The sequence below is a fragment of the Lemur catta genome, chromosome 1 (assembly GCF_020740605.2).
Source record: "Lemur catta isolate mLemCat1 chromosome 1, mLemCat1.pri, whole genome shotgun sequence".
In the NCBI taxonomy this organism is placed as follows: Eukaryota; Metazoa; Chordata; class Mammalia; order Primates; family Lemuridae; genus Lemur; species Lemur catta.
Genome location: NC_059128.1, coordinates 75,844,720 through 75,872,490, shown reverse-complemented (window position 1 = coordinate 75,872,490; position 27,771 = coordinate 75,844,720). Strand labels below are relative to the sequence as shown.

At 39.5% G+C, this 27,771-nt stretch overlaps 1 protein-coding gene across 1 annotated transcript; it reads left to right on the top strand.

The window, feature by feature from the left end:
• Nucleotides 1–370: 370 nt before the first annotated feature.
• On the top strand, nt 371–27,771 carry EXD1 (exonuclease 3'-5' domain containing 1). Its single transcript, XM_045536628.1, has 11 exons — nt 371–503; nt 2,884–2,952; nt 5,925–5,982; nt 6,288–6,415; nt 9,660–9,718; nt 13,413–13,499; nt 20,239–20,343; nt 20,422–20,502; nt 22,372–22,515; nt 23,717–23,908; nt 26,338–27,771. The coding sequence occupies exons 1-11, from the start codon at nt 371–373 to the stop codon at nt 27,004–27,006; spliced, it is 1,725 nt and encodes a 574-aa protein (XP_045392584.1). The 3' UTR covers nt 27,007–27,771.

Genomic DNA, 27,771 nt, shown 5'->3' with positions numbered 1-27,771 from the left:
CAGAGTGAGACTCTGTCTCAAAAAAAAAAGAAAAAAGCCTCTAAATATTCTGCTTGTTCCATTTATCTAAGGAAGGGAAGGTGATATCCCCATTTTAGAGACAAAGAAGCCAAGCCTACCTTGCCCAAAATCTTATAGTTTTTAGTTTTGAATATATGAGAATTAGTGCTTGCAATGATCCTTTTCTCATCATTCTAAAAAAGATGAACAAAACTGAATTATTCATATTTTTATTCTTCTTGTCCATTACAGATATGGGGAAAGGAAAAATAACTTTAAAAAATCATTTTAAAATCATAAATCTATTAATTTTCAAGTGTTTGGATGCTTAAAGAAGATTATTTGAAGACAGCTTTTGGAATCAATGAGCATGGATCTCAGCAGTGACTACCATTTCCTCAATCAGATTTTGTGGAGAAGGGTAAAACTCACATTGGTTTGTGGCGTCTTCGAGGGTGTGCTCCAGCATGTGGACCCTAACAAGATTGTTGTCCTAAAAAAAGGTCTCATTCTATTTCTTATGATCTTCTGCCTTTTAAGAGATTAATGACTGAATTTAATTGATGGCTTTGGGCACCATTATTAACAACTGGGAAGGTGGCATTATCATCCCTATTTTGGGGAAAGGGTGGGAGGAGGGTTAGAATACCATTTTCAGAACATTTCTAACAGAACAATGTGACTATATATGCTGGTAGTCCCCACTTCTATACTTTTGACAGGATAGCAGAATTTCAATGTAGAGAATTCTTTTTTTTTCTTCTCTTTTTTTCCTCCCAGAGCAGTGAGGTGGTGAGAGAGTTTTTAATTGAATACTTCTTTTAATTTGTGTCCTTATGCATCTTGCAATTAAAAACAACCACTGTATTAGTTAGAATTGCTTTTTTTTTCTTTTTGAGACAGAATCTCACTCTGTGGTCCGGGCTAGAGTGCCATGACATCAACCTAGCTCACAGCAACCTCAAACTCCTGGGCTCAAGTGATCCTTCTGCCTCAGCCTCCCAAGTAGCTGGGACTACAGGCGTGCCCCACCATGCCTGGCTAATTTTTTCTATATATACTTTTAATTGTCCATATAATTTCTTTCTATTTTTAGTAGAGACGGGAGTCTCGCTCTTGCTCAGGCTGGTCTCGAACTCCTGAGCTCAAATGATCCACCCGCCTTGGCCTCCCAGCGTGCTAGGATTAGAGGCATGAGCCACCATGCCTGGCCTAGAATTGCTTTTGACTTCAACAGACAAATTCACAAGGACAGTAAGAAGTTGGTTTTTCTCATGCAAAAAGAATTCCATAAGTAGGCTGCTAAGGAATAGTGTAGTAGCTGAAAGACACTAGAAGAGACCAGGTGCCTTGTGCTCCTGCTCTGCCACCTCTGTGATCCTTTGTCATGCTCATGGTCACAAGGTAGCCTCTACATCTCCTGGCTTCAATTCTGGTTTATCGTAAAGGGTACAAATCAGGAACAGCTACATGGGAGAGATGCATAGGGCAAACTATGGGGAAGGGGACACAGAACTTCCATGCCCTCTCCGGGTGCATCACCCTCCCAGCACCTCCATGTATACCGGCCCCAAAGCTTCAATATATAGAGTTTTTATTCAGATGCAGTACTGATTTGCTAGGGTAGTTATTTTCCTGACATGATAAATTTAAAGTTCACAATTGAAACATGTATAAATTGCATTTGAGATATTACTGCTATTGTTAAGCCATATTTTGAGTTAAAATTGGCTTTTGTGAGCTAGGATGGGACTATAATAGGTTTTTACAACATTAATTTATTCAATAATCATTTATTGATTGTTTTACATCCCAGGTACTGTGGTTCGTACTAGGGATACATGTAGGAATAACATGGTCCCTGTCCTCAAAATACTTAATCCAATAAGGAGACAAATAAGTAGACAAGTGATATCCTTTCTGATAGAGGAGAGATGCACAAAGGCTCAGCTAATTTAGATCAGGGAGTGCTTGGATTAGGACAGTGGAGAAGTCTCCTGAAGGAGAAATTGATGATGGAACTACATCTGAGTGAATATGAGTTAGCGATGAGAAAAGAGAAGCCTGTATTAAGCCAGTGGTTCTCAAACTTTGTTGTGTATCAGAGTCACCTGGAGGACTTGTTAAAACCCAGATTGCTGAGCCCTACTCCCAGAATTTCTGATTCTTAAGGTCCAGAATTTGCATTTTTAACAAGTTAATAGATGATACTGTGCTTTGAAGCCACACTTCTTTTCTTTTTCTTTTTTTTTTAAATTGACTGGAGCTGTACTTTGAGAGAACCATACTTTAAAGCGGAAGTAGCAGCATGTACAAATACATAGAGACATAAAAACCTGGCACATTCAGAAAAACTAAGTAAATTTCAGTATAAGGATATGATGAGAGATAAGGCTGAAGAAGTAGGCTTGGAACAGATCAGAAGGATTTACATATCAACCAGGAGTTGGATTGCTGTCCTTGATACTATTTTAGAGCATGAAGCATGACATGAAGCAGTGTGTGGACTCTAGAAGTAGTCAGATGCCTTCAATTTCTTTCTGGAGTTACTAGGTGCAATAAAAATAAACAGAAATATAATTAATAGGTAGTCTTGAGCCCCAAAGGCCTTAGAATATTCTCAGGAGAATTTTAAAATCAGTGTCCTACTGCTGCCCTGTTTGGTTTCTCTTGGACCATAATGGGGTTTACTTTGTTCTTTACAATACTTGTTTCAAGGCTGTACCTTTGTAATTTATTATTGACTCTTCATTTCTTGGGGAAAATAATTTGGGTATTTTTATAAAACTCAGATTTGGGCAATTTTGAGAGTAAGAGTGTTTTCTTATTGTTTTAGGAAAATATTTTTTTATTATTAACTGCATGAATTGTTTTCTGTAACAGTGAAGAATGTACAGACGGGTCGAAGTGTCCCAGGAGTGAAGATGTTTTTCGGGCATGAGATTGTGAATGGTGAGAATTTCATCTTCCCTGAATGCTGGTACTGGGATTTGCAGTAGGAGTAAACTCATTGGTCTCCCTTATTCCATTATTTGAAATAAAATGGGGTGTTGTCTTGCCTTTTATATTGCACTTATGAACTCTTAAAGTTGGTATTTGAGAATTGACCCTTTCTTACTGTTTCTGTGGGTACTCTATGAGAAGAATAGGCTTACAGAATTGCAATCATTTTGGTTTTATAATATGAGGTCTGCTGGTGCTCATCACTAGAGACTTGGACAGCTGGCAGTTAGGAGCCTGAATAGGAAGGGATTGTCTTTTTTTTTTTGAGACAGAGTCTCACTCTGTTGCCCGGGTTGGAGTGAGTGTCGTGGCATCAGTCTAGCTCACAGCAACCTCAAACTCCTGGGCTTAAGCGATCCTACTGCCTCAGCCTCCCGAGTAGCTGGGACTACAGGCATGCGCCACCATGCCCAGCTAATTTTTTCTATATATATTTTTAGTTGGCCAGATCATTTCTTTCTATTTTTAGTAGAGACGGGGGTCTCACTCTTGCTCAGGCTGGTCTCGAACTCCTGACCTCGAGCGATCCACCCGGCTCGGCCTCCCAGAGTGCTAGGATTACAGGCGTGAGCTACCGTGCCTGGCCTAGGAAGGGATTGTCTTGCTAAACAAGCTAGTTAAATGCTATAGGTCCACAGTCCAGTCACAATTCCTTATCTGAAACCTTGGGGCCAAATGTCTCAGAATTCAGAATTATCCTGCACTTTTGGAAAACATAACACAGAGAACATACTGTTCGTATTACCTCAAGAAGGTCTGGGCAACACTCTGAAATATAACACATTTCTCCAGAGTTAATTCTAATAAGTGGAATAAAACAGGACTATAAATAGCATGTCAGGTTTTGCTGCTAAAAGAGTTACAACAAAATTCTGGTTTTCAGAGGTTTTTGGATTTTGGAATTGCAGGAAGTAGCCCTGTTTTTTATGTCTGCTAGTACAAGCCATTTAGCAAGAGTAGGTACAATTGTTTGCCTGGAAGTATAGCTATAGGAACTCATCTGGTCAGTGTGCTTCAGACAAGTCAAGTAGGATAAGAGAAAACAGGAACATTTCTTGCTTTCAAGGATTCAGGAGCTATCTGCTTCTACCCTCCAAGGAGGAGTGAATATCAGCGCTGAGTGGAGGAATGGGAGATCTGGGGCTTCTTAGGGCTGTGCATTTCTCCCCATTGGGGCAGATCAGAGTAAAGGACAGTTTACTACTGCTTAAAAGATTGCTTTACTTTGTGAGAAAACTAGAATTTAGGAGGAGATGAAAATCTCACCAAATTAATGACTGCAAATCTAGAGCCATTGCAAGTTCCACAAGTTTGGACAGCTACCTAACTATCCATTCTCACTGAGTATGCTACCATAAACACTCTTTGTCCGTTGAATACCTTTTTGTAATACCATTGATGGTGGTGATAGTAGTGGAATTCTTAACTGTGTTTTAACTATTAACCTTTGCAGTAAAACCGAGCTCTGGACTGGAACAAAGCTAGGCTGTGGATGAGTTTGTAGAGAGAAGCAAAGGAATCAACACTACCTTCTCCCTAGCTCAGAAGAAGGCTGATTACTGACCAGCTTTGTAATCTGTACATATAGAATTCATCTCTTCCTAAATTCTTTATCAGGACTTGGCCTTTGTTCATAATTTTTTTTTTTTTTTTTTTTTGGAGACAGAGTTGCTCTTTTGCCCTGGCTCACAGCAACCTCAAACTCCTGGACTTAAGCAATTCGTCTGCCTCAGCCTCCCGAGTAGCTGGAACTATAGGCATGCACCACCATGCCTGGCTAATTTTTTTCTATATATTTTTAGTTGTCCAGATAATTTCTTTCTATTTTTCAATAGAGACGGGGTCTTGCTCTTGCTCAGGCTGGTCTTGAACTCCTGACCTTGAGTGATCCTCCTGCCTCGGCCTCCCAGAGTGCTAGGATTACAGGTGTGAGCCACAGCACCCGGCCTGTTCATAATTTTTAATCTCAAAAGATGGTCCTCTCTTTCTTTGCCCTGTGGCCCAATCAGCCACGGAGGGGTCCCCTCAAAAAGCACCTTAGATAAGGATTGTCAAGATGAAGGATAATAATAGCTAATCAGCATTTTTACTGAATTTTACTTTTCTCTGCCCCAGATTCAACACTTCTAGATAGTGCAGAGAAAAGAGACATTTAAAACATAGTGGCCCTCTGAGAGGCTTTTTCCTTGAAAAGTACCTAAACATGCTTCATTGAATCTAAGATGCTATTAATTATGAGACACCTGTTGCTTTTTGCACCATAAGAAAAAGAAACTTCCAGTTAAACTATCATATATATTTATTAATATTGTAAACAATAATTTCAGAGCTATTTAAAATGTACATGTTAGAATCAGTGAAATATAATATTTCTCTGCACATTACCTGCACAATTAGATTAAAAATAAATGATTTCAGGATTTCCATGCAATATTTCTCTCATAATTTTGGGGGGATTTCCATTTTAGCTTTCATTACCTTTCACGTGACTGAACTATTAATGCACCAGCCTGGGAGAATGGCAGGGAGAGATCTGTGAATGATTAAAGAGGAAACTCTCAAACAGTACACAGTGTGAGTGAGGGAAGGTGCTTTACAATTGGGATAAGTGGGAAAAAAAATCTCTAGAACCAGTGTGAAAGACAACAAAGGCACCCTGGAACAAAAAGGGTGAAGGGAATATGTAGAGAGGTTTTTAATCCTGCTGAATAACCAAGAAGCTATGTAAGGACATGATATTGGGAGTCTTCAGTACTTTGGATAGTCTTTTCTGCTCTATTTATTGCTGGCCAATGAAAGCCCTATGGACTGAAATTTCAATTACTGTTTACAGTACCTACTCAGACTGGATGTGTGATGGTTGGGAGTGGTTAATTGTTTTCAGATTGGAAACTGTTGGAAGTCAGTTGTTTATTTTATAGTGGAACTACTGGATGAAGTGGAGCAAGGTGCAGCAAGAGAAAAGGCATCTTCTGTTAGGTATGATGGAATTATTTTCTTGATTATGATGTTTCCCATATGTGCACATTAGGGTAGAAAGCCTTAACTCTAATTCACTAGCTGCTTGATTCCTAAAATGGAATAAGAAAATAGAAATGAGAAGAAATATACAGATGTTTTCTTCCGTCTTTAGATAGCACCCTCAAGTCAATGTAAATAATGGATAAATGGATCCTTTAGTTAATGGAGGACCACAGTCCTTACCATTAAGGTGTGGCAGAATCTGTGTATGACATCAGCAACAAAGAACAAGTTCACCTGAGTGTTGTTTTTTGTAAGAATAGTCTAAATACAGAAAGAATCAGGATGGATAAAATGAAAGATGAAAACCTAAATGTATGTGAGCCTACTTCTCCTGACCCTGAGGCACCAACCAACTCCCTGCTGAATGATCTCAAGTACAGCCCATCAGGTGAGTACTGGGGCTCCGAATTTTCTAGGCTCTCTTTATTGTGGTTGAGAACTCTTTTTTTTTTTTTTTTTTGAGACAGAGTCTCACTCTGTCGCCCCGGGGAGAGTGCAGTGGCGTCATCATAGCTTACTGCAACCTCAAAGTCCTGGGCTGAAGCTACTCTCCTGCCTCACTCTCCTGAGTAACTCGGACTATAGGAGAGCACCACTGCACCTAGCTAATTTTTTCTATTTTTGGTAGAGATGGTGCTCACTATATTGTCCAGGCTTATCTTGAACTCCTGGCCTCAAGCGATCCTCCCACCTCAGCCTCCCAAAGTGCTGGGATTATAGGCATGAGTCACCACTCCTGGCCTTTTCATTTTCTTAAAGTATTTTTTTGAAGAGCAGACATTTTTAATCATGATGAAGTCCAATTTACCCATTGTTTTTTCATTTATGGCTTGTACTTCTGGTGTCGTATTTAAGAAATATTTGCTTAACTCAAAGTCACAAAGATTTTCTCCTATGTTTTCATTTTCTTTTTCTTTTCCTTTTTTGTTTCTTTCTTTATTTATTTTGAGACAGAGTTTTGCTTTGTTGCCCGGGCTAGCGTGAGTGCCGTGGCATCAGCCTAGCTTACAGCAACCTCAAACTCCTGGGCTTAAGCGATCCTACTGCCTCAGCCTCCCGAGTAGCTGGGACTACAGGCATGCGCCACTATGCCCGGCTAATTTTTTCTATATATATTTTTAGTTGGCCAGATAATTTCTTTCTATTTTTAGTAGAAACGGAGTCTTGGTCTTGCTCAGGCTGGCCTCGAACTCCTGACCTCGAGCGATCCACCCGGCTCGGCCTCCCAGAGTGCTAGGATTACAGGTGTGAGCCACCACGCCCGCCCTATTTTCTTTTTATTTTTTAAAACATATCTCACAGGACAGTTCTTTTTTTTTTTTAATAAACATCTCTTATGTTTTCCTCTAGATGTTTCATAGTTTTAGGTTTTACATTTAAGTCTATCATCCATTTTGAGTTAATTTTTATACATGATAGGTATAATTCAAGGTTTTATAGATAGATAGGTATCTAATTGTTCCACCACTATTTGTTGAAAAGACTGTACTTTCTCCATCAATTGCCTTTGCATCTTTGTCAAAAATCGGTTATCTTAGCTGGGCCTGGTGGTGCATACCTATAGTCCTAGCTACTCTGGAAGCTAAGTGGGAGGATCACTTGAGCCCAGGAATTTGAGCCTGCAGTGAGCTATGATCTGGCCACTACACTCCAGCCTGGGTGACAGAGCAAGGCTCCATCTCTAAAATGAAAAAAATCAATTATCTGTATCTGTTTATTTCCGAACTTTCTATTCTCTTACATTGATCTACTTTTCTATCTATATACCAATATTAGGCTGTTTGATTATCATCAATTTATGATACATCTTGAAATCAAGTAGTATTAGTTATCCAACTTTGTTCTTCTTCAAAGTTATATTGGCTGTTCTAGGTTCTTTGTATTTCCCTATGAATGTTGGGATCAGCTACTCAGTTTCTTAAAAAAAAAACAAACTAAACAAAACTCAGTGGAATTTTGATTGGGATTACATTGAATCTGTAGATAAATTTGGGGAATTTTGGCATTTTTAAGAAATCGAGTATTCCAGTCTATGTACCTTGTATGTATTTCCATTTGTTTAGATCATTTTTAATTTCAGCAGTGTATTATAGTTCTTAGTCTTTCACATCTTTTGTCATATTTATCACTAAATATTTCACATTTTTATACTATTATAAATGGAACACAGCATAGTAATTGGGTTAAAAAAATGAAAAAATCTATTACAAATGGTCTTTTTTAAAACAATTTCCCATTGGAAGATTTCCACCAGAGAAGTAACATGATCTGACTTCTGTTTTAACAGGATCACTCTAGATGCTGTATAGACACTGAGAGGAAGGCAAGGGTAAAAGCATAGATACCAGTTTGGAGGCTATTGAAATAATTAAAGACAAGTGGGGGCCGGGCGCGGTGGCTCACGCCTGTAATCCTAGCTCTGGGAGGCCGAGGCGGGTGGATCGCTCGAGGTCAGGAGTTCGAGACCAGCCTGAGCAAGAGTGAGACCCCGTCTCTACTAAAAATAGAAAGAAATTATCTGGCCAACTAAAAATATATATACAAAAAAAAAAAGTTAGCCGGGCATGGTGGCTCATGCCTGTAGTCCCAGCTACTCGGGAGGCTGAGGCAGTAGGATCCCTTAAGCCCAGGAGTTTGAGGTTGCTGTGAGCTAGGCTGATGCCACGGCACTCACTCTAGCCCGGGCAAGAAAGTGAGACTCTGTCTCAAAAAAAAAAAAAAGACAAGTGGGTATGGTGGCTTGGATCCTGGTGGTAGAATTCTGGATGTACATTGAAGATGAAGCCCACAGGAAAGCTGATAGATTAAATGTGGATATGAGAGACAGAAAGGAATCAAGGATGATTTCAGGGACTTCGGCCTAAGCAGCCAGAAGTATGGAGTCACTATTAAACTGAGATGGGAAAGACTATGGGTGGAAAAAGTTTTGGGGAGACGAGTAGGAGTTCAGTTCTGGTCACCCTAAGTTGGTATAAAAGCCTAGAATGAGGAGAGTGTTCTGAGATGGAGAGGAAGATAAATTCAAGAGTCAGCCTATAGATAATATTTAAAGCTTTGAGACTAAATGAGATTGCCAAAAAAGTGAGCATGGATAGAAAAGAAAGAGGTACATGAACTGTGTCCTGTGCCACTCCAAAACTTTAGGGATTGGGAAATGAAAAGGAACTCTGTGTTCTGTTATACCTTTCATTTTTAAAATTACATGATTTTTAATAATAATTAACTGTCGGGATCCAGAGAATTCTAAAAGTATGGGCATTGGCCCATCTCCAGAATTAATTTATTTTAAGTTATTATTTTTTATTATGCACATGCTTTTAAAATGTTCATGTCTTAAAGTATTCAAGATATACATCTATGAGGAGGGAAAGATTACTGGACTATTACAGAAAATGAGTAAAAAATTCAATTTGTAAGGTTATATCATTGGTGGGGATTTTGTTTCTTCTCAGTTGACAAACAGGATGCTAATTAGGGTTCACTCTGTGATGGGCTGATGCCAGTGATAATGAAATAACATTAGACATTTGAGTTGATAGAGTAGAAGTATATGAGTGTTGCCAAAATTAGTGGGAAGGCTATTCTATTGCCAAAGGAGGAGAAATGTATCTAATGCCATCCTTCTCCTGTAGAAGAAGAGGAGGTGACATACATAGTCATTGATCAGTTCCAGCAGAAGTTTGGTGCTGCTGTAAGTACAGTCCTCAGTCATTCCCAGTATTGTCTGTATATAGGTATTATGTCTGTGTCTCATAAATTTATTATAAGATCTTTGATATTTTCTCTATTAATTAAACAAAAATATTTAGGTACTTGCTATATGCCAGACATTGTTTTGAGATCTGGGGTAAAACAATAATCAAAACAAAGTTCCAGCCCTCAAAGAGTTTACATTCTAATGCAAGACAAACAAATGATGGTATTTCAGCTGACAATAAATGGTATGAAGAAAAATAAAGCATGGTATGCAGAATAGGGTGGCAGGGAGGTCCTGTTTTATATGGAATGAACAGAGAGAATTTCTCTGAGGAGTTGACATTGAAACAGACACCTGAAGTAAGTAAGGGAGGTAGCCATGTGGATATCTAGGGGAAGACACTAAAGTAGAATTAGCAAGTGCAAAGACACTGAGGCTGAAGCATTCCTGACTTGAGTGGAGGAATAGCAGGGAGGTCAGTGTGGCAGAAACACAGTGAAGAACAGTGGTAGGAAATGGGGAGGAGCCCAGAGGCAGATCATGTAGGGCTTTCTGCATGTTATAATATAAGGATTTTGAGTTCGAGTCGAATGACATGGCAAACCATTGGCAGTTTCGGAGAAGAGTCAGAAATTAGAAGGACCGGCCGGGCTCGGTGGCTCACGCCTGTAATCCTAGCACTCTGGGAGGCTGAGGCGGGTGAATCGCTCAAGGTCCGGAGTTCGAGACCAGCCTGAGCAAGAGCAAGACCCCGTCTCTACTAAAAATAGAAAGAAATTATCTGGCCAACTAAAAATATATATAGAAAAAAATTAGCCAGGCATGGTGGCTCATGCCTGTAGTCCCAGCTACTCGAGAGGCTGAGGGAGTAGGATCGCTTAAGCACAGGAGTTTGAGGTTGCTGTGAGCTAGGCTGACGCCACGGCACTCACTCTAGCTCGGGCAACAGAGTGAGACTCTGTCTCAAAAAAAAAAAAAAAAAACCGAAATTAGAAGGACCACTCTGGATGTTCTACTTAGGCAATTTCTCTATAACCATGTATTTATTTGAGAAGTGGCAGTATCTAATTATCCTAGAGTGTGGTTCACAAATGGGCTTCAGGAGAGTCGCTGAGCTTTCTGTGTAGGTGCAAACCTATGCTTGTGTGTACATGGATGCATTTTTAAAGGGAGAGTTAGTTATCAACAGATTCTTTTTTTTTTTTTTTTTTGAGACGCAGTCTCGCTCTTTTGCCCTGGCTAGAGTGCTGTGGCGTCAGCCTAGCTCACAGCAACCGCAAACTCCTGGGCTTAACCAATCCTTCTGCCTCAGCCTCCTGAGTAGCTGGGACTACAGGCATGTGCCACCATGCCCAGCTATTTTTTTTCTATATATATTTTTAGCTGTCCAAATCATTTCTTTCTATTTTTAGTAGGCAGGGGTCTCGCTCTTGCCCAGGCTGGTCTTGAACTCCTGACCTCGAGCAATCCTCCCGCTTCGGCCTCCCAGAGATTACAGGGATTACAGGCGTGAGCCACCGCGCCCGGCCAACAGATTCTTTTTTAAAACAGCATTATTGAGATATAATCCATATGCCATACAGTTCGCCTATTTAAATGTATAGTTCATTGGTTTTTAGTGTATTCACAGAGTTGTACCTCCAACACCATAATGAAATTTAGAACATTTTTAATACCCAGAAAGAAACCCCACACATCTTAGTCATCACTCTCAATCCCCCCTCAGCCCCTGGAAACCACTAATGTACTTTCTGTCTCTATGAATTTGCCTATTCGGCACGTTTCATATAAATTGGATCATACATATGTGTGGGATTATTTTGTACCTGACTTTGTTTACTTAGCATAATGTTTTCAAGATTCATCCACACTGTATCATGAATCAGTATTTTACTTTGTTTTATTGCCACGTAATATTCTATTGATTCTATTGTGTGGATGTACTACTTTTTTTTCTTTTTTTTTTCTTGAAACAGAGCCTCACTCTGTTGCCCTGAGTAGAGTGCCCTGGTGTCAGCAACCTCACAGCAACCTCAAACTCCGGGGCTCAAGGCTCAAGCAATCCTCCTACCTCAGCTTCTCCCCTAGCTGGGACTACAGGTGGATGCCATGATGCCCAGCTAATTTTTCTATTTTTAGTAGAGACAGGGTCTGGTTCTTGCTCAGGCTGGTCTTGAACTCCTGACCTCAAGCAATCCTCCCACCCTGGCCTCCCAGAGTGCTAGGATTACAGGAGTGAGCCACCACACTCCACAAATGTATTACATTTTATTTATCCATTCACCACTTGATGGACATTTGGGTGGTTTCTACTTTTTGACTATTGTGCATAATGCTGCTATGAACATTGATGTACAAGTTTTTGTATGAACATATGTTTTTATTTCTCTTAGATAGATACCTAGGAGTGATATTGCTAGGTTGTATGGTAACTCTACGTTTAACTTTTAGAGGAATGGCTAGACTGTTTTCCAAAGCTGCTGTACCATTTCACATTTCTACCAGCAGTGTATGAGAGCTCCAATTTCTCCACTTCTTTGCCAACACTTGTTATTATCTGTCATTTTGAAGATAGCCATTGTGTTGTGGTTTTGGTTTCTATTTCCCTGATGGCTAATTATGATGAACATTTTGCAATGAACTTACTGGTCATTTGTGTAACTTCTTTGGAAAAATATCTGCTTAGATCCTTTGCCCATTTTTTTAGTTGAGTTGTGATAATTGTTTTTATCATTGCATTGTAAGAATTCTTTATATATCACGGATTCTTTATAGGGTCTATGACAACAACAATAAAAAATGAGGTAAGAACTTTTGCTCTAGAATTTTGAGAAGGCAGTTGGGAATTCTTATCAATAGTGAAATATAGCTTTTACTGCCAGTTCTGCAGCCTTCTTATTATTGATTGCAGATGAAACTGAAATGCAGTCCCATTTTCACATCATTGGTGAGAGATACTCAGAATGTAGAACACTTTATGCTCTCTAAAGGAAGACAGTGCCAGTGTAAATTGCTATTCCCTCCTATTCTCAAGTAATTTACCTACCTATAAAATGGGAAGAATCTTATATCATGCAAATATTTTATGGATTATGGATTGCGGATTTTAGAATTGTATAATATTTTGAAATAGGATGAGATTATAGATAATCAAAGTACAAGAGGGTATTCCAGGGGTACCACTATTTCAGTTTTAAGTAACTTAATGAATCCATGGCTTTAAGGGAACTGTTGAGTCCTTGTTTCTGTCATTCTGAATAGTAGACACAGTGAGAGTTAGCCACAACATGTGTTCCTTTCAGATACAATAAATTGCCCTATGTCAGGGGCATGGCATAAATTTGCATGAGGAATCTCGTCATAAAGATCAGAATTCTTTCTTGGAAGCATCAATGGTAACAAAAGGTGCCTGAGTTTTCAACTCTTATTAGCATTTGGGGTATGAGTGATTTATTTTCCAGTTGTGGAATACTTTTGCTAAAACTAAAAAGAGAATCAGAAGTATCAAGTGGTGATTTATGTGTGTATGTGAAATAGACTCTGTGTTTTGAATTAGTCAAATTTTGTAAGCTTAAAAAATATGATCCACTTTTTAAAATGACTGGCCATTTTACTTGTGCTATTCATGGTGTTATAATGGCAACATTTATTCCTTGGAGCATTTTCCTTTTCTTCCTTTTCTTACCAGATGTTCCACATCAAGAAGCAGAGTGTCCTCAGTGTGGCAGCAGAAGGAGCTAATGTGTGTCGTCATGGGAAACTGTGTTGGCTTCAGGTAAAACTTGTTTTTGTTTTTTGTTTTTTGACACAGGGTCTTGCTCTGTCACCCAGGCTGGAGTGCAGTGGCACTCCTGGGCTAAACTGATCCTGCTGCCTTAGCCTCCCAAGTAGCCAGGACTGCAGGTGCATGCCCACCACAACTGGCTAATTTTTAATTTTTTTTTAAGATGGAGTCTCTCTGTATTGCCCAGGCTGGTCTCGAACTCTTGGCCTGAAGCAATCATCCCATCTTGGCCTCCCAAAGTACTGGGATTATAGGCACGAGCCACCTCACTGGCCCAGATTTTTGAAAACTTTATTTTTAAATAATTATAGAGGGGTGAGGGTAGGAAGAGAGTGAGGGATCAAAAATTACCTATCCTGTACAATGTATACTATTTGGGTGATGGGCACACTAAAAGCCCTGACTTCCACACCATACAATTCGTCCATGTAGCAAAAAACTATTTGTATAAAAAAATGTAAAATTTTTCCTGATAAACAAATGGTATCCTCAGTTTGATGTTATCAGTATATTCTACCAAATTTTTAAAAAGAAATTATAGATTCACTGGTAGATTTATTTATTTATTTATTTATTTTTGAGACAGAGTCTCACTTTGTTGCCCAGGCTAGAGTGAGTGCCGTGGGGTCAGCCTAGCTCACAGCAACCTCAAACTCCTGGGCTCAAGTGATCCTCCTGCCTCAGCCTCCCGAGTAGCTGGGACTACAGACATGTGTCACCATGCCCGGCTAATTTTTTCTATATATATTTTTAGCTGTCCATATAATTTCTTTCTATTTTTAGTAGAGACGGGGTCTTGCTCTTGCTCAGGCTGGTCTCGAACTCCTGAGCTCAAACGATCCGCCCACCTCAGCCTCTCAGAGTGCTAGGATTACAGGCGTGAGCCACTGCGCCTGGCCTAGATTTATTCTTAATTGTCTTCTTTCTGTCAACTCAGTGTCATTGTTTTGTAACTTGTTTGGAATGTTCTTCCTTCTGGTACTCAATTTATTCTTTTCAAAAGAAAGAGTTTGTCTCTCCTCATAGATTCACTTTTTCACCATCATTGCTGTCTCATAGGCTCTGACTGAGGTCTTCTTTCCCACCTCTGTTCTATCACCTTAGATATATGAAGAGTTTTTTCTCTCTTCTAGAGTGGTAGCTTTCCACAGCAAGTTTCTATCACACCATCTTTGTTTTTCTGTACCTGGGAGATGTCAGGTGAAGGTCTCCATTATATCAAAAGTAGGTTTTTTTTGGTGAGCCTCAAATAGATAGAGGATGGGTAGCCACTTTTGGATCCAACCCAGCAGCATCGGTATTTAAGGGTGGTCAAGAGAACACACCGAATCCTCAGTCAGTGTCTTCTGTGCTTTGACTCAGGACCTACTGCCACTCACTGAGAGAATATTTTCTGTTGGCGTTGGCAATCTGTCTTCTTGAACTCCTCCCTCTGGAATGTACTTCTCCAAGGGAAAGGAATGGAGGTGTCTGAGTCTAGTTTTGCTCAAGGATTAAATTGCCTCTCTCTTGTTCTGTGCACTTACTTGATAAACCTTAGTTTTTAGATGGCTAGATTTGAGTTAGCAGTACAATCACAAATAACTTTTTTTTTTCAGGTCTCACTCAGTTGCCCAGGCTAGAGTGCAGTGGCATCATCAAAGCTCACTGCAGCCTCAAACTTCTGGGCTGAAGCAATCCTCCTGCCTCAGCCTCCCTAGAATCTGGGACTATAGGCACATGCCACCACACCCGGCTAATTTTTCTATTTTTGTAGAGACAGGGTCTTGCTATGTGGCTTAGGCTGTTCTCAAATTCCTGGCCTCAAGCAATCTCCTGCCTTAGCCTCCCAAAGTGCTAGGATTATAGCTGTGAGCCACCACGCCCAGCCACAAATAACTTAAAACAAACCAAAACTTCTGTCTACTGAAACAAAAGCATAGACTTTCTGGTAATTCGGGTCTGGACAGTTCTACGTTATTTCCTAATTTGTCCCCTTTGGTTTTCTAGGTACCATAGGGGATATCCAGTTGATTATAGCTGTCCTTTTTGTGACTAGAAGCAAATTAATGGGCACATTTTGCCCAACCAGGTCCCTGGGCTTGTGTGTTTAAACCCCCACGAATAATGATAAATGTTTTATAAGGAAAGAAAAATCCCACTACTTTTTTTTTTTAAAGGCAGTATTGGCTGGGTGAAGTGGCTCATGCCTGTAATCCTAGCATTCTCACTTGAGCTCAGGAGTTTGAGACCAGCCTGAGCAAGAGTGAGACCCCATCTCTACTAAAAATAGAAAAATCAGCTTGGCGTGGTGGGGAGTGCTTGTAGTCCCAGTTACTCAGGAGGCTGAGGCAGGAGGATCACTTGAGCCCAGGAGTTTGAAGTTGCAGTGAGCTATAATGATGCTACTGCACTCTACCTAGGGCAACAGAGTGAGACTCTGTCTCAAAAAAAAAGAGGATCATGCTCTGTCACCCAGGCTGGAGTCCAAGAGCATAGTCGTACCTCACTACAACCTCAAACTCCTGGGCTCAATCCATCCTCCTGTCTCAGCTTCCTGAGTTGCTGGGACTACAGGCGTATGCCACCGTGCATGGCTAATTTTTTTTTTTTTTTGGTTTTTTTTTATAGACAGGGTCTCACTGTGTTGCTCAGGCTGGTCTCAAACTCCTGGTCTCAAGTGATCTTCCTGTTTCACCCTTCCAAAAGTACTGGGATTACAGATTTGAGCCACCCATGCCCAGCCTTTTAGAATGTAACAGGATTGTTAAAACAAAGTAATACTTTACAGTTTACAAAGCACTTTGACAAACATTATTTCATTTACAGAGGCAATTTTAACAGTCAAAATGTTGTTTCTGCTATATTCCTGTTTTTAATAACATGCTTATTGCTTTCTCTTGATTTCATCAGTTTTATAAATTATCTTTTAACTTCTATTATGGTGAATTCAAATTTCGCTCCTTTATAGGACTCACGCCTTCTTAGGTCTTCCCAATGTACTTATGTCACAATTTTTGGTTAAGACAGAATTCAGGCTATCTGTTATTTTGACCATGTAAGCCAAGAAGAATTGTTTCTTTTCTTGAACAACTTTCTGTTTTTCACAGAATTAGTAATTGCCTGATTTTATTAGCTTTGTTTCTTTGCACCTATGACTAAGCCTTCCCACATCTTCAAGAATTCCATACAATTTTTTTCACATGCTTAAATCTATCCTGCTAAATTATGTTGCATTTTTGTCTTGAAGCCATCTTTCCCAGAGCCTTCTACCCTCCTGCTCCAATGTAGGCTGATGTTCTTAAGCCTGGAAGCGACAAGAGAAGGTGTCTAGACTAGAGGCTCACAATTTAGTGTGCAGAGTTTCATTTTTTACTCCTCTACTGAACCCATATCCTTCTCTTATGTTCCCGACCCCAAGAGCCTCTCTGGTTGGATTTATCCACAGAATGTATGTTCTGTCCTCAGTGGGAAGGGAAAGGGTGAGGTTAACTGGGGAGCTAACTTCCCCTTACGCAGACCTTTAGCCCATCCCTCCCCCCACACCCCCCCCTTCCCATCTCCTCACTTTTCTTAGTATTTGGCACCTTAAATTCCTAAACCTTTATTTTGTTTTTTTGTTTTGTTTTGTTTTGCCTAATCTGCTTCCTTTCTATCCATGTTTGCCACAGCTTTTCTTAACTTTTTTTAAATATTTAATCTTCATCTGTGGTCAAATATTTTCAGATATAATAACATGTCTTAAGATGTAGGTGGCAAATATTTGTTAAGAGTCATGCAGTGTTTTATATCCTTTGGCCCACTTCTCAGGGCCACTTTTAGGAATCTATCATAAGTAATTCAAAATATGAAGAAAAAAACATACGCAAGAACCTATTTATCTGGGCATGATTTTAAATGGTTAATGATAGATGTTACAGTACATTTGATAGATCTTATACAGCTGTCAAAAATTGATGAGAGCAATATGGAGAAATGTTTGAATGTTTATGAGTGAAAAAGCAGGATATGAATTTGAATGCATGTTGTTAAAACCATATACAGTTTTTGCATATGGATGGCATACATTGATTCACTGAAGAAATGTGTAACAGCCATCTATTTGTTCAGCTCTGTTCTAGTTGTTAGAGTGGTGTTCGTGGTGAACCCTACATAATTTCTTCTACCATAGGGTTTACAGTCTAGTAGAGAATTATTTTCCAAACATCTATTCAATTTTTATAATTAAAGAAGCAGGGATTCACTCTTGGTTGTCAAATTCTAGCAAAAAATATGAAAGTTCTTAGAATGGGTGTAGGTAAGTCTGGCAATTGTAGCTATAGCAACAGTTCAGCTCCTAAAGTAACAAAAATGTCATCAGACTTCACATGGCTGGCTTTTTAGACCCATTTGTATCTTTTTTGCCTTCATTCTCTGTCTTAGTAGGTCATCCAGCTATGCTGCTTTTGTGAGTAGAAACAATCTAGAATTCTTATATAAAATTGATCTATAAAATAGTGTTGAATATTTGACATTCTAACATTTGTACCAGTTTATTTGTTGCCTGTTTTAAACCGCTAGAAGGCAGAGATCTCCGCTTATGTGTAATTTTATGCAACATCTAACATAATCATGCATATTATGGAACTCAGAGAAGTAGCATTTCATGTTAATAACAATGAGATGCTGTTCATTTACTTTAAGCCAGTGATCCCTGGAGTATTAGAATTAGAGATACAGGGGCAAAAAATTTTTTTTCCTTGTCTCTACTCTTTACCCAACACAGAAAAATTCTGACCCCAGATATGTGGAGGTTGTTTCTCCACACAGCAAGCATGCTGTTCTGCTGTGTATTCTCCACTAGATACCACCTTAGTGTCCTCTAATTCAATTCAATTCTGACATTATTTACCTAGAGATAGTGTCAGATTCCACAGGTTGAGGGCTCAGTCCCATAAGACTGCCCCCTACTTCAGATGCCAATGTTTCTTTCTTTCTTTCTTCCTTCCTTCCTTCCTTCCTTCCTTCCTTCCTTCCTTCCTTCCTTCCTTCCTTCCTTCCTTCCTTCCTTTATTTCCTTTCCTTTCCTTTCCTTTTTCCTTTCCTTTCCTGAGACAGAGTCTCACTCTGTTGCCTGGGCCAGAAAAGTGCCGTGGCGTCCTCCTAGCTCACAGCAACCTCAAACTCCTGGGCTCAAGCAATCCTCCTGCCTCAGCCTCCCTAGTAGCTGGGACTACAACCATGCGCCACCATGCCCGGCTAATTTTTTCTATATATTTTTAGTTGGCCAGATAATTTCTTTCTATTTTTAGTAGAGACGGGGTCTCGCTCTTGCTCAGGCTGGTCTCGAACTCTCAAGCTCAAATAATCCACCCACCTCGGCCTCCCAAGTGCTAGGATTACAGGCGGGATCCACTGCGCCCAGCCTAACTTTTCTATTTTTAGTGGAGATGGGGTCTCGCTCTTGCTCAGACTGGTCTCAAACTCCTCAGCTCAAGCAATCCTCCCGTCTTGGCCTCTCAGAGTACTAGGATTACAGGCGTTAGCCACCAACCCTGGCCAGTTGCCAATGTTTCTGACCAACCAGCTATAAATTGGGGTTCCCATGACCCCCTGCTCTCATTGATTTAATTTGTTAGAGCAGCTCACTGAACTCAGGGAAACACTTTACTTACATTTACCCACTTCTTATTATAAAGAATATTACAAAGGATGTAGATGAACTGCCAGATGGAAGAGATGTGTAGGGTGAGGTATGGGAGAAGGGGCATACCACCCTCCAGGAACCTCCACACGCTCAGCTATACAAAAGCCCTCTGAACTCAGTTCTTTGGAGGATTTTTTTTTTTTTTAGACAGAGTCTCACTCTGTTGCCTGGGCTGGAGTGCCGTGGCATCAGCCTAGCTCAAAGCAACCTCAAACTCCTAGGCTCAAGCAATCCTCCTGCCTCAGCCTCCCGAGTAGCTGGGACTACAGGCATGTGCACCATGCTTGGCTAATTTTTCTATATATATTTTTAGCTATCCATATAATTTCTTTCTATTTTTAGTAGAGACGGGTCTCGCTCTTGCTTAGGCTGGTCTTGAACTCCTGAGCTCAAACAATCATCCCACCTCGGCCTCCCAGAGTGCCAGGATTACAGGCGTGAGCCACTGCGCCCGGCCTCCTTTGGAGGTTTTATGGAAGCTTCCTTATGTAGGCATGATTGATTATATCATTAGCCATTAGGGATCAATTTGACCTTCAGCCTTTTCCCCTCCCTGGAATTTGGGTAGTAGGGATGAGTCTCAACCCTCTAATCCTGCTGTGGATTTTTCCTGTGACCAGCCCTCATCCTGAAGCTATCTAGAGGCCCCCAACCACCAGCCATCTCATTAACATACAAAAGACACTCTTATCATTTCCATGATTCCAAGAGTTTTAGGAGCTTCATGTCAGGAAACCTGGAGGAAGACCAAATATATATCTCACAGTATCACAATTAGAATGCCATAGGTAAGACTGGTAAACAGTAAAGTTCGGACTGTAAAAAGTGAAAGTATGAGTCATCAGCTTATCCTTTTCTTTCCTTTTGAAAATCACAGTGATTGTGTCTTTTTTTTACTTAAGATTATTTTAAACCTTTTCCCCCTAAAAATCATTGAGTGACTATTATTTCTTAAATGTGAAGATGTTAAATATTTTATTGCATATCTTTTATTCTTGATTCCCAGATCCCTTCCCCCAGTTCTTCCTTATCCTATGATATGTATGTCTGGATGGTCTATTGTAGGTGGCCACAAATAGCCGAGTTTACTTATTTGACATTTTCCTTCTGGGAAGTCGTGCTTTCAACAATGGACTTCAGATGATATTAGAAGACAAGAGAATTTTGAAGGCAAGTGTGTAAGCTGATTCCTCCCTAGTAAGATTATCAGCCAGATTCTAATTACTCTGTCTCCTTCTGATTCCTTAGGTTATTCATGATTGTCGTTGGCTTTCTGATTGCCTCTCTCACCAGTATGGAATTGTGCTGAATAATGTCTTTGACACACAGGTACATGAAGGGAAATGCTAGATTCAAACCAGTACACATAGCTTCTGTAGAAAATAGGCCTTGTCTGATTAGTGATTGAAAGTCTTCTTTTTTTAGGTGCCCCATTCCTGCCCAATTCTTATGTAAGATGTTTGTATAATATGATATGTAAGAACATTGGTGTACTATAAAAGCACTGTAGGAAAGTTACTTAAAATTATTTAGGAATATGTTTTCCTCATTTTGCTCCAGAATTTGTCAAATAAGAAGCAAGGTCTTCATAACGTTCAGAAACTGGAGCAATTTGAGGATCATTCAGAAGCCTGACATGGGAAATTTTAGTATAAGATGAATAATCACATTTCTGCCATATGTATCAATTAAGGCAGGTTGGCATCTATCTCAGGGGTACAGGTTGTTCTGGATATGCCCCCCAAAAAAACTATTCTGGCCCAAAACAGCCTAAAGAGATGTGATTTGTCTCTCATCTAAGAGACCTTAGAGAAATGAGAAATCCCTAGACTCTAGTAACCCTTAGAGCTGATCTGGGTTTCTGGTTTGGCTGTGAGAACAGTAAAACTATTAGTTCTCCTGATGTTTTCTTTAAGTTCTTCTAGGTTTATGCCAGTGAAAGGGATGTCTTGAATGCATAGTCTAGAGTCTTTAGAGAGGAAATGAATGAATTAGCCAATTATTTTTGAGCAGCAATTCCTAAAATTCAATTTTGTGTTACTATATGTGGTTCACTTTTGCTCTTTGTTTATCTACTCATAACAGACTTTTACATTTCTCTAGTTTACATGTTCCTTTGTGCCTTCTTTCAGGATCTTTCATTATATAGAAATTGCTTATATGCTTACTCCAAAATGTAAGAGAATTACTCATTTTTTCGTTGAGGCCGATAGGCTTCTTGATTAAATCTATTGTCTAATGAGGACAGTGTTTTCTTTTCAGATTTCCATTGTATAAGAATTAGGAAATCAGAATTTGACCAGTTTGTTTTTCTTTAACATACTGTATTAGTTTCCTATTTTGCTGTAACAAATCACCACAAATTTAGTGGCCTAATACTGTTTTGGAGGTCAGAAGCCTCAAACCACTTTCACTGGGCTTAAAGTCAAGGTGTCAGCAGGGCTGGTTTCTCCTGGAGTCTGAAGAGAGAGATCATTTCCTTGGCTTTTTCGGTTTCTAACAACCACCTATATTCCTTCGCTTGTGGCCTCTTACTCCATTTTCAAAGTCCATCACTCTAGTTTCAGCTTCCATCATCACATCACTTTCTCCTCTGATTATAGTAAAATCTACCTCTGCCTCCCTCTTAAAAGAGCACTTATGGTTACATTTAGGCTCTACCTGGATAGTTCAAGATAATCTCCTTATCTCAAGATGCTTAACTTAGTCACAGCTGCAAAGTCCCGTTTGCCATGGATGATAACATTCACAGGTTCCAGGGATTAGTAGATCTTTGGGGGCCATTATTTAGCCTACCACACACAAATAATTATTGTAATTCTTAATTTTATTAGCTTTCCATACCAAAACTTTATCAGAGTTCCTAATAGGTAATAAACATAATTCTTGAATTTATCTTCCTTTCCTATTAACCAGAAGCACCAAAGAGTAATAAACGACCATTAAAGCAAGCAAATAAAAGAAGTAGAAAAGAAAGTAGACAAGGACCTATTAAAGTTGTATTATTTTTTTCCTTTTTTAAAAACGTGTTTTTAGAATAAGTTGACTGAACAACTTTAAATTTCCTAGTGGCATTGTCTATTATGTGGGTCCTTGGGGAAAACTGTATTTAAAGAATTGTCTCTAAATGTATTTCTGCCATAAGATAGATTTCTGTATATATTCAACTGTTCTGTTCGTCTTTTTTTAATACCACAGGTAGCAGATGTCCTTCAATTTTCCATGGAAACAGGTGGCTTTCTTCCAAACTGCATCAGCACTTTGCAGGAAAGTTTAATCAGACACCTTAAAGTAGCCCCTAAATATCTCTCCTTTCTAGAGGAGAGACAAAAACTAATTCAGGTGAGTATTAAAAGATGTCCCATATGACATTAATTTTTTTTTTCTTGAGAGAGAGTCTCATTCTATTGCCCTGAGTAGAATGCCATGGCGTCAGGCTAGCTCACAGCAACCTCAAACTCCTGGGCTTAAGCAATCCTCCTGTCTCAGCCTCCCAAGTAGCTGGGACTACATGCATGAGCCACCACAGACAGCTAATTTTTCTATTTTTTGCAGAGATTGGGTCTCACTCTTGCTCAGGCTGGTCTCGAACTCCTGAGCTCAAGCAATCCTCCCACGAGTGCTAGGATTACAGGTGTGAGCCACCAAGCCCGGCCGATGTTAATTTTTTCAAGTGTTTTCTGAGCAGGAACATCAGCCTATTATATAGAGAAATGACAGCTGCCATATAATTATAAGCATTGCCTAAAATCTTAGTTGTGCCAAATAAGAACAGTTTGTGGTCTCAAGTGGATAAAAGCCAGGATCCAGATTTGTTGGTTATCAAGTAAAAGTACTTTGGGCCAGGTACAATGGCTTACGCCTATAATTCTAGCAATTTGGGAGGCCAAGGTTGGAGAATCACTTGAGGCCAGGAGTTGAAGACCATCCTGAGCAACATAATGAGATCCTGTCTCTACAAAAAAATAGAAAAATTGGCTGGGCATGGTAGTGCACGCCTGTAGTCCTAGCTACTGCGGAGGCTGAAGAAGGAGGATCAGTTGAGCCTAGGAGTTTGAGGTTGCAGGAAGCTAGGCTGACGCCACTGTGCCCTAGCCCAGGCAACAGAGTGAAACCCTGTCTCAAAAAATAAACAAACAAACAAACAAAACTACTCTGAAATAAATTTTTAAGTTGGGACAAGGGGGGAATTTTTGTGGTTATTTGGTTTAAGGCAACGAAACCAAAATCACCCCATTTATTTCTCCATAAAAAATTAGCTCCTAATATCCTTGACTATATTGACTAAAATTTTGTTCATATAATGAAGTCTGTTGCCTCCAGCCTTGAACGAGAAGTCCTGATTGATTGACCTACCTCTCCCCTTAGGTGTGTGTGTGTGTGTGTGTGTGTGCACATGCACACTCATAAGGCTATCAATAGTATGAAAGTAGAAGGTAATAATAGAAGAAAATGACAGTGTTTTAAATTAAGCAACCCTTAAACAGTTATTTTCTTTAAAATCTTGCTTACTATTCAGAGAAAATTATTTTCTTGTCTCTAGGAAAATCCAGAAGTATGGTTCACACGACCCCTTTTACCCTCTTTACTGAAAATTTTGGCCCTGGAAGCTACCTATCTTCTACCCCTTCGCTTGATACTCATGGATGAGATGATGTCTGACCTAACCACCCTGGTGGACAGGTACCTAAGTACCTATCGAGAAGGGTCTGCAGACCGGCTTGGAGGCATAGAGGTAGGTGTAGCTCTTAGTGGGTGTGTCTTCAGGACCTCCTTTCTGTCTTCTTCCTTATGGAGAACAGGCACAGTGATACCCTCTCTTCATAGCAGCAGCAACTTTTGTGGGGCAGACTTGGCGATAAATATTTTTGAAGGGGCTACAGCTTGGGTTTAATCCATCCCCTTGAGCACATTTTCACAATATTAAATTATGTTTCCAAGAAATATTCCTATGAAAGAATGGGTAAATTTAATATTTCGTTAGTTTTCTGCAGCCAGAGTAATATAAGAAAATTACAGACTAGGAATTGGCACATTGTTTCCCACTGGCCAAATCTGGCCCATGGCCTGTATTTGTACAACTCATGAGCTAAGAACAGTTTTCACATTTTTAAAGGATTGTAAAAAAAAAAAAGAAGAAGAAGAAGTCAGGGTGAGGTGGCACGTACATATAATCCCAGCACTCTGGGAGGCTCAGGTGGGAGGATTGCTTGAGGCCAGGAGTTCGGGACCAGCCTGGGTAACATGAAGTGTCCCCCGACATCTATTTAAAACAAAAAATTAGCTGGGCAAGGTGGCATGCCTGTAATCCTGCATGCCTGTAATCCTGCCTACCTGGGAGGCTGAGGCAAGAGGATCGTTTGAGCCCAGGAGTTCAAGGTTACGGTGAGCTATAATTATATCACTGCACTCCAGCCTGGGTGACAGAGTGAGACCCAGTCTCTAAAAAAAAAGGAGAAGAAGAAAAAGAAGTAGCATAGGAGACTGAGTTCATTTGTGGCTCACAAAGCCAAAATATTTACTATTTGACTCTTTACAGAAAAAGTTTTCCAGTTACTGCTATAAAGCATTCACACTTATGAATGTGGATACAAAATTCTAAATAAAATAGTAGCATTTTTCATATGAACTCAACTTAGATGTGTTATTTTTTCTTAATGTTTCGCTGGATTCTAGTTGCAAGCATGGTTAACATTAGAGAATTCTCCATTTTATTAGAGCCGAGAAAGTCTTTTGATTATCTCATAAATACTGAACTTTTAAAAATCATATTCAGCTAGACGCAGTGGCTCATGCCTGTAATCCTAGCACTCTGGGAGGCTGAGGTGGGAGGATCACTTGAGGTCAGGAGTTTGGACCAGCCTGAACAAGAGCAAGACCCCGTGTCCACTAAAAATAGAAAAAAAAATTAGCTGGGCAACTAAAAATAAGTTATGGTGTATGTATATACAGTGGTTAGAAATGCTAATATGGAAAAATCTCCAAGGCAGTTTTTTTTTAAATCAAGATGCAGAAGAATATAATAGTGTGTTACCATTTGTAGAAAATGATTTTTAGAAAAAGTTATCAAAATAAAAATTTGAGGCCGGGTATGGTGGCTCACGCCTGTAATCCTAGCACTCTGAGAGGCTGAGGCAGGTGGATTGTTTGAGCTCAGGAGTTCGAGACCAGCCTGAGCAAGAGTGAGAACCCATCTCTACTAAAAAAAATAATAATAATAGAAAAAAATTAGCTGGACAACTAAAAAATATATAGAAAAAATTAGCCAGGCATGCTGGCACATGCCTGTAGTCCCAGCTACACGGGAGGCTGAGGCAGAAGGATTGCTTGAGCCCAGGAGTTTGAGGTTGCTGTGAGCTAGGCTGACGCCACAGCACTCTGGTCCGGGCAACAGAGTGAGACTCTGTCTCAAAGATAAATAAATAAATAATACAAATGTGAGTCTGGGTCAGTGGCTTACCCCTGTAATCCTAGTACTTTGGGAAGCTGAAGGCAGGAGAGTTGCTTGTGGCCAGGAGTTTGAGACCAGCCTGAGCAAGAGCAAGACCTCTGTCTCTACAAAAAATAGAAAAGTTATCTGGGCATGGTGGTGCACTCCCGTAGTCCCAGCTGAGCAGTAGGGTCATTTGAGCCCAGCTTGAGGTTGCAATAAGGTATGATGATGCCACTGCACTCTAGCACAGGTGACAGAGCAAGACTGTCTCAAAAATAAATAAATAAATAAATAAAAATAAAAATTTGGGGGAAAATAAAAATGTACTCCAATAAAAGGATAAACATTTAGTAAGAGATATATGTATATACATATGATCATACATGCATAGACTATCTCTGGGAGATTACACAGGAAATTGCTTTTTAGAGGATGTACCTGCTAAGGCAACTGGTGCCAGATTGGAAGAGAGAATTTCTTTTCCTGTATAATCTTTATTCATACATGCATATACACATGCACTCTCTTTTAGATTCATTGCCTTTTCAAAATACTTAAATTACTCAAAAAAAAGTACAATTCTGTAGCTAAGTTTACTTGAGTAAAAAGAAAAAAAAAGTATTACTACTATAGTTGAAGACACTAGAGGGTGCTATATGAGCACATTTGAATAGACCCTCCCTTGCCAATTACCATTGATTTTAAGTAACAGATTCATTTTCTTTTCCTAGCCTACATGTATGGAGCTGCCAGAGGAACTGCTTCAACTCAAGGACTTTCAGAAGCAGCGCAGAGAGAGAGCTGTAAAAGAATATAGGGTGAATGCACAGGGCCTCCTAATAAGGACAGTGCTACATCCAAAGAAATTATTGACAGAGACAGCAGGAAAAGAGGAAAATATCAAAGGTTTCTTATTTTGTAAAGATTCGCAGACAAATAAATCTCCAAGTTTTATTAATATATCTCCTGAATCTCATGAGGATGTGAATTTTCTGAAAGAAGAATCTAAGAGTAAAGAAACTACAAAAGCTCAACTTCTGCCTCCCATAAAGGATGGGGAAGCCAGTGAGGATTCCAGTAATAAACTCATTTGCCTGGAGTCAAAGAGGTCAGAGGACCAGAAAATAACTCAAAAAGAACACTTTACAATACCCAAACATGAGTTTCAGGCAAATTTAACTTTGAAAGAGGAGATAGAACAGTTATTGATGGTGGAAAACAAGGAAGATTTAAAATGCACAAAACAAGATGTCTCAGCGTCTCCTTCTCTTCAGGAAACCAGAGTATCTCCAAGTGCCGTATTTCATCCTGTAAGAAGAGCTGTGCTTTCCACACTGCCTCCCTGTCCAGCTTTGGAGAAGACAGATCCCTGGATAAATCCTTCTCTAAATCTGCCTTAGAGATTTGCAATTTGTTCTTAAGGCCATAAAAGTGGCCCATTTCCCCTGCCATCAGGACCTTCCACAGTGTTTAAGTTCCTCATGTTGTAAATTTTGTAATGTTCAGTCACAGGCTTCGGGGAAAATTACATCTTCTTGCTTACTCCTACATGCCTGGTATTTGGATTAGAGTGGAAATGAACAAGTTAAATAATGGAAGAAGTAAAATTTCTGATTATGTCACTGTGCAATAATGTTCCCAGTGGCTGGAGTGAATTATTTATCATAATTTGGGTTCCTCTGATTTGAAGAAAGGAAAATTCTTGGGCTTAGTATCAGGAAGAATCTATAATTCTTAAATTTTTGTTTTTTGTTTTTGGGTTTCAGATTGGTTTGAAGGGAGTTGGTAAAACTATTAGTAATGAGTTTTTAAAAAAATTGGTACCTGAGAAGTTTACCAGTACTTTTTTCTGTTTTAAAATATTGGCTTTATGTTTGAATTTTGAATGTTCTATCTCATGTCATAGACAAACGTTAGTTAATGTTATTATAGGAATCAATACCTTAGTTTTAATTTCTTTTTATTTCATTTACTTTTAGAAGGTTTTGTCCATTTTCCTAACAAAGCAGGGACTCTGAGCTTCTTTTTATTATTATGTCTGTTATGTAAACTTGAAGTTTGACTCTGTTCTCTTTGCTTGGAATGGATGTACTTATGGTGAAAGAAAGGCAGCTTGTACTGAGCCTTTTTTATGTTAAATACTTACAAGCTGCTAACATTCTTTT